This window comes from Mus caroli, unplaced genomic scaffold, assembly GCF_978045245.1.
Source record: "Mus caroli unplaced genomic scaffold, Mus_caroli_1 scaffold_17, whole genome shotgun sequence".
In the NCBI taxonomy this organism is placed as follows: Eukaryota; Metazoa; Chordata; class Mammalia; order Rodentia; family Muridae; genus Mus; species Mus caroli.
Window position 1 is genome coordinate 53112392 of NW_028227272.1, and position 12749 is coordinate 53125140.

General features: G+C 39.6%; 1 protein-coding gene across 7 annotated transcripts in view; it reads left to right on the top strand.

Annotated features, from left to right (window-relative positions):
- Senp7 (SUMO specific peptidase 7) overlaps positions 1-12749 on the top strand; it is a 116061-nt gene that overhangs the window by 54801 nt on the left and 48511 nt on the right. For all 7 annotated transcript variants that reach the window (XM_029470363.2, XM_029470364.2, XM_029470365.2 and 4 more), the window contains one exon: positions 9624-9739. In XM_029470363.2, coding sequence (XP_029326223.1) covers positions 9624-9739 — 116 coding nt within the window. The remainder of the gene's footprint in view (positions 1-9623; positions 9740-12749) is intronic.

Here is a 12749-nt window from a genome sequence, read left to right on the forward strand (position 1 = left end):
CCAGGCTAGTGGGAATCAAATGGGCTGACTTCTAGATTTATTTATTTATTTTTTTTGTGGTAGTGGTTTAGTCCCTGAGAGCTCTAGGGGTACTGGGTGGTTTATATTGTTATTCCTCCTATGGGGCTGCAAACCTCTTCAGCTCCTTGGGTACTTTCTGGAGGACCATTGGGGACCCTGGGCTCAGTCCAGTGGTTGGCTGAGAGCATCCGCCTCTGTATTTGTCAGGTACTGGTAGAGCCTCTCAGAAGACAGCTATATCAGGCTCCTGTCAGCAAGCACTTGTTGGCATCCACAATAGTGTCTGGGTTTGGTGGTTGTATATGGGGATGGATCCCCAGGTGGGGCAGTCTCTGGATGGTCATTCCTTCAGTCTCTGCTCCACACTTTGTCTCTGTATCTCCTCCCATGGGTATTTTTGTTCCCTCTTCTAAGAAGGATCAAAACATCCATACTTTGGTCCTCCTTCTTCTTGAGCTTCTGTGGTCTGTGAATTGTGACTTCTAGGTTTTTAAACATTCATCTGCTAAATACTAGTCAAATATATTTTCTTCTTTAAGTCTGTAGAATTTAGAGCTTTCATTTCAGTGACAATTTGTTCTGTGACAATTTGTAAATATTATACTTAAAGTTACCCTTTTAAAGGTGTATAACAAATTTCTTAACATTTTTAACAAGTGGTATCTTAAAATTTTTTTTTATTTCTTACAAGCTTCTGAAATCTTCATATCTGATTTATGATGCATCAAAAATAATTTTTGTATTAGGTTTCTGTTCTACTCCTTTCTGGTTTTGTGACAATATTTTGGCAAAAAGCTACTTATGGGAAAATGTTTTACTTTAGCTCATAATTCCAGGTTATAATCTGTCATTGTGGGTAAGTCACATTGACAGGAGCTTGAAGCAGCGTGTTACACTGTATCCACAGCCAAGACCAGAGAGAAGTAAATGCATGGATGTTCATGCGTGCTTGCCTGTGTTCAGAAACAGAAGCATGTTCACGCATAGCTCAGGATTTCCTGCCTGTGTGTCAGTGCCTAAAGCAGTGAACAGAGTTCAGACCATCCGCCACAGCCATGCTTCCAGGCTAACCCAGAGCAGACTGTTCTCCACTGAGACACTGTTCCCATGGGATTCTAGCTTATGTCAGCTTCACAGTTAAAGCTAGCTAGCACAGTCTTTAAAAAAATTCCCTTCAAAAAACATGTCAGTGGTGGGCTTGAGAGGAGGTTCAATGTTTACAACAGCAGCTTCTCTTGTAGAGGGCCTGGGTTCTGTTCCTAGCACCCACATGATGGCTCACAGCCATCTGTAACTCCAGTTTCTAGGTATCAGATGTCCTTTCCTGACCTTTGTGAACACTAGGCACTCAACTGGCACACATGCATACATGCAGGCAGAACGTTCAGACGCATAAAATAAAAAAATAGCTAAAAAATAATCTAAAAGATTTTCAGTATTATAATTCAGACAGTAGATTGAATATATAATTAGAGATTTAAGAAATGCATTTATCATATTATTTCATATTATTTTATGTGTTTTTTCCCCCTACTCTAGTAGAGTGAAAGCATCTTGCTTAAGGAGAGGTTTTGTGCCATATTTATCTTTATATTCACTCTTTTTTTTTTTTTTTGGTTTTTTTGAGACAGGGTTTCTCTGTGTAGCCCTGGCTGTCCTGGCACTCACTTTGTAGACCAGGCTGGCCTCGAACTCAGAAATCCGCCTGCTTCTGCCTCCCGAGTGCTGGGATTAAAGGCGTGCGCCACCACGCCCGGCTTATATTCACTCTTAACTTAATGCATTTGAACTTTATACAACTAGGTTAATGTCTATGATATTGAACCTTGAGCTTAATTTTTCTGAACTGTAAAAAGTCAGTTAATTTTGGATGTACTTACTACTTGTTGGATTCCTGGAACAGGAATTACAGTCGGTTGTGAGCTGCTATGTGGATACTAGAAATCAAACCCCGTTCTTCTGGAAGAACATCTCCCAGCCTCATTGAATTATCTTTTAAATATCATGTGAAAAATTTTCTGCATATAAAAAGTCATATAGGGCTGGTGAGATGGCGATTAATAACACTGGCTGTTCTTCTAGATGTCCGAAGTTCAATTTCCAGCAACCACATGATGCCTCACCATCTATAAAGGGATCTGATGCCCTCTTCTGGCATGCAGGTGTACATGCAGACAGGGTCTGATGCCCTCTTCTGGCATGCAGGTGTACATGCAGACAGGATCTGATGCCCTCTTCTGGCATGTAGGTGTACATGCAGACAGGGCACTCCTACATTTAAATAAATATATAAATTAAGAAATATGTGAAATAAACAAGTGTTCTAATGTAAGCATGTTTTGTTGAAATTTATGATGTTGTTTTCCTATAGAATATAAATTACAGTGGACTAGATTCATGTAATTAAGGAAATAGTTCTTGTGTAAGAGAGGTGTAGGAAACTATCTGTTGAAATCTGTGCTTTTCAGGCTTTACACCAAAGAGGAATAATAAGTGTAAGTATGAAATTTTTGCTTGTTTCCAGGATCTCTTCAGTGAAAACTCTCTCTCTTCAAGTTCCTTAAAATTTGTTGTGAAGTTTCTGGGTAGCTTTGATGTGTTCTCTGAAAATCAGTTCTTCTGTTGTCAAATGTCTTTAGTTCTTATATTTGGAATAAACATAAATGTAGCTAGATCTGAATTCAGCTTTCGTCCGTATTGCTGACACACTGAGTCACCCTGGCAAGTTCGTTGTATCTTTTTAACAGGGATAAGAATATATGTCTCTTTGGATTGATGTGTAGATTTGAGTAAAATCCATAATCCAATGCTTGATAATAAATAGTAACATTATTTTTTTCTTATTGCTGGTAATAAAACAAATTCTGTTAAATGTTATTGCTGTAGTTGATGCTTCTGAAGGTGTCTGTCCTGGAATTCGAGAATGACCTGAGACCACTGTTGCCAACAGCACTGTGGCAAAGTGTTTGTCAGAGCTTGGTCAGCCTCACCGTTAGTTTAAGGAGTTCAGAGCTCCTCTGAGGAAACTGTAGTTCTCTCTTTTCTTAAAATGGGTCATTTTGAAAGGAGAATTCAGAATAGTTAGTGGAAATATGTAGACTCATAACTCTACCATCACTTTAGTAGATATATCCCAATATAACTGAAATATAAGATGAACACAGAATAGATTTGACATCTGTTGCAACCACCCTTACCCACTTCAAAAGCAGAATGGATATATAGAAATTATTTAGAGCTTCTCAGAGACAGGCTGTCTGTTAATTATTGTTACTATTATTATTCTGTTATTTTAAAGAATGTGGTAACATGCCAACCCTTATTATATATAACACCAAGTACAAACTGACAGTAGATCAATGCAGCCTGTAACCATAGAAACTTATGTTTCCTCTGAAAAACTTCACACTTATGCACTTAATATGAGCAAATATTATGTGAAGAATAAAAATCTCTGTGTTAGCCTTATTCTACCAAGAGATGTTACTACTCCCTGTTACAGATAATCAGAACAGAATTATTTGGGAAGGAAAGTTTTAATTTACATCAGAAATCAAGAATTGATAGAAAATACCAGTGTTGAATAGAAAATTTAAATTACTACTTCAGGTAGAATATTTGCTTATTCAACATGGCAATTTTCATTATCTTAACATATAAACCTTAATTATTATGCTTTAATCATGAAATAATTTTAAACTAAGGCCTATTTTAGATACTCATTGTTCTTTCCTTTTTAATTTTAATTTTTTGATAATTTCATATATGAGTACTGTATTCACAATAATTCTGTGCCCATCCCCATCTCTTTTTCCCCATTTCCTCTCATATTCATGACCTCTTCCTCTTTAATTATTGTTTCATTTATATACATGTATATATAGACATGTATATATAAAAGCAACTTGCTGAGTCCATTAGCGTTTCTTTTATGTTATATGTTTAGGGCTGGTGATATGGGATTGCGTAACTGGTTGGAGCTCATCCCTGGAAAATGCTAAACCTTTCTCTCAGCAGCCATTTCTTGTAGCTTGGCTGGGAAAGAACTGTTGTCCCTATCCACCTTAGCATTGGGCAGCCATATTGTTGAGATTTCACAGGTGCCCCTTACACAGCCTTCATTTGCCCTCTTGTGATGTTCCTTGAGTCTTAGGTGTAGGGGTTGTGATGTAGATTCATCACTGCTTGCTTTGTTCTCTGTTATTTCCAACAGTTTTGTCTTTCTGTAATGGACTCTTACCTGCTGCAAAAAGATTTTTGATGAGAAATAAGAATTACATTTATATGTGGGCATTAGGATAAATTCTTAGAATGCAGTTAGAATTTATTCTGGTTTAGGACAGTGGTAAGAGCAGATTCTCCTCTAGGGTCCATGACCTCAGCAGTCCCGGGCCATTTTTTAGGTTTATAGTAGTGGGTGTGAATTTCCTCCTCTTGAGTGACTCTTAAGCCCAGTGAGTTGGCTGTTGCTTACTCTCAAGATATGAGTGCCACTATTGCACCCTCGGGGAAATCATGCCATGCTGGCCATTGTGGGTCGCAGGTTTTACATCTGGGTAGGACGACTGCTTTTCTCCTTTGGCAGTTTGTAGCACCTTCTGATACTGTGAGAAGTGGTTTTCAGGGAGGAGGCTTCCAGGTCCTATCCAGCTGGATTTCTCCAGTCGTGTGTCTCAAGTGTATGGTGTCTTCAGCAACAGGGTCTTCCCTTCAACTTCGGGAAGGCAGCCAGGGCAGCTGACAAGAGTCTGCATTGTTTTGGGAGTCTCTTGGGTTCTGGCACAGCTGACTTTGTATTGCCTATGTTTTTGGGGATGGAATTTTGTAGAGATGCTATTACCTTTTCTTTGATAGAAAAGGTATTTTATAACCAGAGTTCATTGCTAATTATTGGTCTAAACAGGTTTAATTCTCCATGAGTCAGTCTTGGGAGTTAGTATATGTTTAGGAATTTATAATTTTTTCCCCCAGAGTTTTCTGGTTTGGGGCATATAAATTATAATATTCTCATGATACTTTTCATTTTAGACTTATCTGTTGTAATATCTTCATTTTTCTAATTTTCAACTGTTTTAGTTTTTCTAAGGGTCTTAAAATTGTCTACTACCTTTTCAAATAACCAACTTTTAGTTTTGTTCTTCTTTTGAACTCTTTTCCTAGATTGTGTTTCTGTTGAAATCTTTACTGTTTTTTCTTCTGTTATTACTCTCCTTTTTCGCTAACATTAAATCATTTACTTGGTGATTTTTAATGATTGTTAACTACTAGCATATAAAATAACCTTTCTTTTGACATGTTTTTAAAGATTAATTTAAATTGTGTGTGTGTGTGCGCGCGCACACGTGTGTGCACATACATGTGTATAAAGGGAGTGCTGGTGCCCTTGGAGGCCAGAGGTGGTGTGCTGGAGTTATAGGTGGTTGTGAGCTGCCCAACTCTAATTAACTCTGGTGCTCTGGAGGAATTGAACTTGGATCCTCTGCAAGAGCAAGCATGTCCCCTTTAACCACTGACGCACTTCTCCAGCTTTTACTGGGACGTTTTATACATGTATATCATTATGCTTTGATCGTTTTTGCTCCTGCCTACCCTGGTCTCTTCTCTTTTGCCGGTCTGCTGCTTCTTTCAGATAGCTCTACTGCTTTCATGCATTTTTTACACTTTTGTCCCTGCATTACCCCTCGCCTCTATACTGGACTCACTGCCTATATCTAAATTTCAGTCCAGATTCTTCATCTGAGAGAAAGCATACACTCTTCATCTCTCTGTGTCTGGCTTATATCACTTAACACTTTCCTGCAATGTTAGAATTTTTATTATTTCTCACAGCTAACTAAAATTCTATTGTGTTTATTTATAACATTCTCTTCATGCATTATTCCACCACTGGTGTTTCAGGTGTGTTCCTAATCCCAGCTTTTGTGACCAGTGTAGTGCTAATCTTGTGTGTGCTGGGGTAGGGGGACCTGCACTCAGGTCCTTCTGCTCTGCCCCACATCCTCTAACCACAGAACCACGCCTCCAGCCCCTCTCTCAGGTCTACCACCTATAGGACTAGGCTAGCTTCAGGCAGGGAGTGTTTGCATTCAAAACTCAAGTTCATGTTTTAAATTTCTGCTGCAATAGTTTTTTTTTTCTGTTTCATTACTTTTTTACTTCATTTCAAATTTTAAAGTTTTGTTTATAGTGTCTAGTAGTATTTTGCTGAGAACTTAACAAAAAAAAAATCCAACAAAACACCATATAGTGTTACTTATATGGTTTTAGTCTTAAAGGTCTTGAAATCGCTTGAGAATGAACTGACTTAGTCAAAAGCTTTTTGTAAGTCAAATTGTCTGTCTTATTTTAAGTATTTGAGATTTTAGTTTCTAATTTATAAGTAAAACCCTTATATTAACGTAAATTTAAAGGGCTCAGTAGCATAATCATAGCAGTGACTGATCCTTTTTCTACGACACTACATTGGTAATATTTGGTTACTATAGCTTTTAAGTTTACAATTCATTTCTTATATTATGATCACTTGTCCTAGGTTATTCTTACTCATTTTTGGTGTCACTGTCACTTATCTGAGTTACCTCAGTTGTGAATCCCTTGCATTTTAACTTGGAAACTGCTCAAGATATGCCTTCAGGAATAGAGAATAGTATTATATTACACTTACTGAGATTTAACTAATATATTCCGTGTGTGCTTGTGTGTGTGTGTGTTGTGTGTGCAGGTGTATCAAATTTGCTCATGTTTTAAAAGGAAGTATTGCAGAAAGTCAAGATGGTATTTTTTTACCCTGTCTTTTAAGTAATCTATTGTTTACATAGGTTTGAACTCTTCCAGGCTAAAGTTTTTATATTCTCTTTCATATGTATTTTCTTTTGTATTAAAAAAATGTTAAAAGTTTTATTCTTAAGCTTCTGTAAGGCAAAGGACAAAACAGCAACCAACAGATTGGGAAAAGATCTTTACCAATCCTACATCCAATAGAGGGATAATATCCAATATATACAAAGAACTCAAGAAATTAGACTTCAGAGAACCAAATAACCCTATCAAAAAATGGGGAACAGAGCTAAACAGAAAATTCTCAACTGAGGAAACTCGAATGGCCGAGAAGCACCTAAAGTAGTGTTCAACAAACATCCTTAGTCATCAGGGAAATGCAAATCAAAATGACCCCGAGATTCCACCACACACCAGTCAGAATGGCTAAGATCAAGAACTCAGGTGACAGCAGATGCTGGCGAGGATGTGGAGAAAGAGGAACACTATTCCATTGCTGGCGGAATTGCAAGCTGGTACAACCATTCTGGAAACAGTCTGGTGGTTCCTGAGAAAATTGGACATAGTACTACCCGAGGACCTAGCTATACTACTCCTGGGCACGTACCCAGAAGATGCTCCAACGTGTAATAAGGACACATGCTCCACTGTGCTCATAGCAGTCTTATTTATAATAGCCAGAAGCTGGAAACAACCTAGATGTCCCTCAACAGAGGGATGGATTCAGAAAATGTGGTACATTTACACAATGGAGTACTACTCAGCTATTAAAAACAATGACTTCATGAAATTATTAGGCAAATGGATCGAACTTGAAAATACCATCCTGAGTGAGGTAACCCAGTCACAAAAGAACACACATGGTATGCACTCACTGATATGTGGATTTTAGCGCCAAAACTCAGAAGACCCAAGATACAATTCATAGACCATATGAAGCTCAAGAAGGAGGAAGACCAAAGTGTGGAATGTTCAGTGCTTCTTAGAAGAGGGAACAAAATAGAGGAGTAAATATGGAGACAAAGTGTGGAGCTGAAACTGAAGGAAAGACCATCCAGAGACTGCCCCACCTAGGAACCCATCCTATATACAGGCACCAAACCCGGAAGGTATTGTAGATGCTGGGAAGTGCTTGCTGACTGGAGCCTATTATGGTTGTCTCCTGAGAGGCTCTGCCAGAATCTGACAAATACAGAGGCAGATGCTTGCAGCCAATCATTGGACTGAACGTGACGTCCCTGATGGAGGAGGGACTGAAGGACCTGGGGGGTTTGCAGCCCCATGGAAGGAGCAACAGTGTCAACCAAGCACCCCTGCCCCCAGAGCTCTCGGGGACTGGACTACCAACCAAAGAGTACACATGGAGGGACCCATGGCTCTGGCCATGTATGTGGCAGAGGATGGCCTTGTTGGACATCAGTGGGAGGAGCGGCCCTTAAGCCTGAGGGGGTTCAATGCCCCAGTGTAGGGGAATGCCAGGGCAAGAAGGTGGGAGTGGGTGGGTAAGTGGTGTGGGAGCACCCTCATAGAGGCAGGGAAGGGGCGATGGGCTAGTGGGTTTCGGAGGGGAGATGTGGAAAGTGGATAACATTTGAAATGTAAATAAAATATCCAATAAAAAAGATGTATTCTTATCATAGAAAAATTTGTTTTTCTTCTTTTGTTCTTTTCTTTTTCTGAGATATGGTCTTTCAATGCAGCCTTTTCTGATACGGAGCTCACTGTGTAGACCAGGCTGGCTTTGAAGTCACAAAGGAGTACACCTCCACACTGAAACTAAAATTTGTTTTTTTGTTTTTTTTTTAATTATTATTATATATAAGTACACTGTAGCTGTCTTCAGACACTCCAGAAGAGGGAGTCAGATCTCATTACGGATGGTTGTGAGCCACCATGTGGTTGCTGGGATTTGAACTTCGGACCTTCGGAAGAGCAGTCGGGTGCTCTTACCCACTGAGCCATCTCACCAGCCCTAAAATTTGTTTTTACCTCAATATTTTAATTATTTTGCCAGCATCTTACATTTTAAATTATTTTATATAGATAAAATTTGTTATTCTGTCCTAATCTTTATTTTTCTTGGTTTTGAACCTTATTATTCTTTTTTTTTTTTTTTTTTTGGTTTTTCGAGACAGGGTTTCTCTGTGTAGCCCTGGCTGTCCTGGAACTCACTTTGTAGACCAGGCTGGCCTCAAACTCAGAAATCCACCTGTCTCTGCCTCCCAAGTGCTGGGATTAAAGGCGTGTGCCACCACCGCCTGGCTTGAACCATTTTTGAAATATATTAACAAGTAGCTTTGGGTTATGTTTGCTTTATTGCACATTGGTTCGTTATCATTTTACCTTCTATACATTGACTTAATTTATGCAAGATTATTCTTTTTCTCATATTGCAGATATAGTGTTGAAATTCCCTCTTTCTTCCAAAGTCCTTTGGAGAGGGAAACTTATTTTCAAATTTAAGTTCAGTCTTTTTTTTTAAGTGCCTATATCATACAAGATTACATATAAGAATATATTTTTAGCCTATTAGATTTTAATTTAATGTGTGCCAAGTGTTCTCTAAATTCATTTGAGTCTTATTAGAAATGAGTATAAGGGCTGGAGCGATGGCTTAGTAATTAACAGCACTGACTGCTCTTCCAGAGATCCTGAGCTCAATTCCCAGCAACCACAACCATCTGTAATGGGATCTGATGCCCTCTTCTGGCGTGTCTGAAGAAAGCTACAGTATACTCATACACATAAATAAACAAATCTTTTTTTTTTTTTTAAAGATAGTTTTAAAAAAGAGAAATGAATATAATGGCATTTCTGTTTTGCAGTGGTCCCAAACCAAGTAGGACAGGTGACGTTCCTGCAAAGGAGGCTGCATGTGGGGAACAGAAGCAGGGTGATGATGGAGGAGTCACTCCTGAGATGGCTGCTCCTCATCCTAAAGGTTTGTGACTGCTAGAAATGAAGTCAGATTTTCCTTATTGTATTTACAATGATTTTTACGAATATTTCATATTAACATTGAAAGGATATATAAAAGTAAATGGGAGTTATTTGATACAAATAAAATTGCATAAATATCTATTTAGATACCTAAGTATGTATTTCTTTCTTTATTTGTGGATCCCAAAAGTTAAATTTGAACAGTGGTTTTGTGTGTGTGTGTGTGTGTGTGTGTGTGTGTGTGTGTGTATAGAGTGAAAGAGTCTGTGAAGTTAAGTTGGTTTGTCTGTTCAAATTGTTGTTTTCATGGATAGCAATATCACTGTTACCTGGAATTTTACTACACCCTTCCCACTGCTTGCTTGCTTGCTTGCTTATTTATTTATTTATTTTTGGTTTTTTGAGGCAGGGTTTCTCTATGTAGCCCTGGAACTCACTCTGTAGACCAGGCTGGCCTCGAATTCAGAAGTCCCCCCGCCTCTGCCTCCCAAGTGCTGGGATTAAAGGCATGCACCACCACTGCCCAACCCCACTGCTTATTTTTGTACTATAAATTGCATTCCTTATTGGTTAGAACTTATTGTAACTTTCAAAAGATTCTTACCTAAGCCAATTTTAGAACATATGAAAGTCAATACATCTCAGACTTGTAAAATTTCTTTGTAGGTCTCTTAATGTACATAATTAATGATGTTATGACTCCTTTCCTTTTAATTTTTTTAAAAAATAACTACAAGTTTTTAAACAAAATTTATAAAAAACTAGTTTACTAAACCTGGCCCCTGAGATCTCTCCGGTACTGAGCCACCAACCAGGCAGCATATACTAGCTGGTCTGAGGCCCCCAACACGTATACAGCAGAGGACTGCCAAGTCTGGCCTCAGAGAAGATGCACCTAACCCTCAAGATGCTTGAGGCCCCAGGGAGTGGGGAGGCCTGGCTGGATGTGTGTGGGTTATTGGGGTGGGGTGGGGACATCCTCTTGGAGACAGGGGAGGAGGAATGGAATGAAGAACTGTCTGAGGGCGGAATGGGAGCGGGGAAAACAACAACTGTAAAAAAAGATTAAAGGTAATAAAAATAAATTCCAGCTACTCAAGAAAAAAAAAAAAACTAGTTTACTATCTTTTTGTTTTTTTTGTACTTGCCTTTTTTCTTTTCTTTTTTTTTTAAATTGGATATTATATTTGTTTACATTTCAAATGTTATCCCCTTTTCCAGTTTCCCCTTTGCAACCCCCCTCCCATTGCCCCTTATACTGCTTCTATGAGGGTGCTCCCCCACCCACCCACCCAATCCTGCCTCATGGCCCTACCATTCCCCTATGCTGGGGCATCAAGCCTTCACAGGACCAAGGGCCTCTCCTCACATTGATGCCAGATAAAGCCTCTTCAGCTCCTTCAGTCCTTTTTCTAACTCCTCCATTAGGGTCCCTGTGCTCAATCTGATGGTTGGCTGTGAGCCTCTGCATCTGTATTTGTCAGGCTCTGGTAGAGACTCTCAGGAGACAGCTGTATCAGGCTCCTGTCAGCAAGCACTTCTTGATATCTACAATAGTAACTGCATGTGGGATGGATCCCCAGGTGAGGCAGTCTCTGGATGTCCTTTCCTTCAGTTTCTGTTCTGCTCTTTGTCCCTGTATTTCCTTTAGACAGGAGCAATTCTGGGTTAAAATTTTGGAGATGGGTGGGTGGCCCCATACTTCAACTGGGGGACCATGCCTAACCTCTGGATATGGTCTCCACAGGTTCTCCCTCCCCTTTGTGGGTTATTTCAGCTACTGTCCTCCCCATGGGGTCCTAGGAGGCTCTTGCTTTCCTGGCACTGGGACTTTCTAGTTGCTACCCTCAGTCCCCCATCCCCGATTGCTACACACCTCTGTTCAATTTCCTGACCCTCTGTACATCTCCTCCATCTCCTTCCATACCTGATTCTGTCCCTCTTTTTCTCCTCAAATGCATCTCTTTCTCTCAAGTCCCTCCCACCCTCTACTTCTGTGGATTATTTTGTTTCCCCTTCTAACTTGGACTGAAATATCTACTTCTTTGGTCTTCCTTCCTCTTGAGCTTCATGTGGTCCATGAGTTGTATCATGGGTATTCCACGCTCTTTGCCTAGTATCCATTTATCAGTGAGTACATACCGTGTGTGTTCTTTGGTGACTGAGTTACCTCACTCAGGATGATATTTTCTAGATCCATCCATTTGCCTGTGAATTTCGTGAAGTCATTGTTTTTAATAGCTGAGTAGTACTCCATTATATAAATGTACCACATTTTCTGAATCCATTCCTCTGTTGAGGGACATCTGGGTTGTTTCTAGCTTCTGGCTATTATAAATATGGCTGCTATGAACATAGTAGAGCATGTGTGTGATGGGGTGTCCAGGGTTTGCTGTGGTGGGAGAACTGGGTTCTGATGATGCCCAAGTAGCCTTGGTTTCTGTTGCTTATGTTCTTACACTTGCCTGTTGCCATCTGGTTATCTGTGGTGTTAGCTGGTCTTAATGTCTCTGACTGTGGCTTGTTCCTTCTGTAAGCCTGTGTGTCAGCACTCCTGGGAGACCATCTCTCTCCAGGCGGAATTTCTGTATGGAGAGCTGTGGTACAGGGTCAGCTCTATGTGCAGATGGTAACTGGAATGATCTAGTTTACTATCTTAACTTGTGAAATTAACACCTTTGAGGTCTCTTGGATTGTTGATAGCTTAAAGCAGGTTGAGGTATTTTGTCTTCCAAGTAATTTTTAGACTATCCACAAGAAAAGTGTTCTTTGTTCATACTTCGTGAAAATGTATGTATCTCATTTCAAATGTAACTATTAAAAGATTGTCTGTCCATCTCTCTTTGTATCTCTCTCTCTGTGTTCGCTGATCTCACTTATTATTTTCTGTCTTATTCTTTTGGGCCAGGCTTTTTTTCTGTAAACCCAGAGCTGGCATATTTTGCCTGGACTGGCAGTCAGTAAGCCTGAGCGAGCCTCCTTCCCCTACCCGCCTTGAGCTGAGGAAGCAT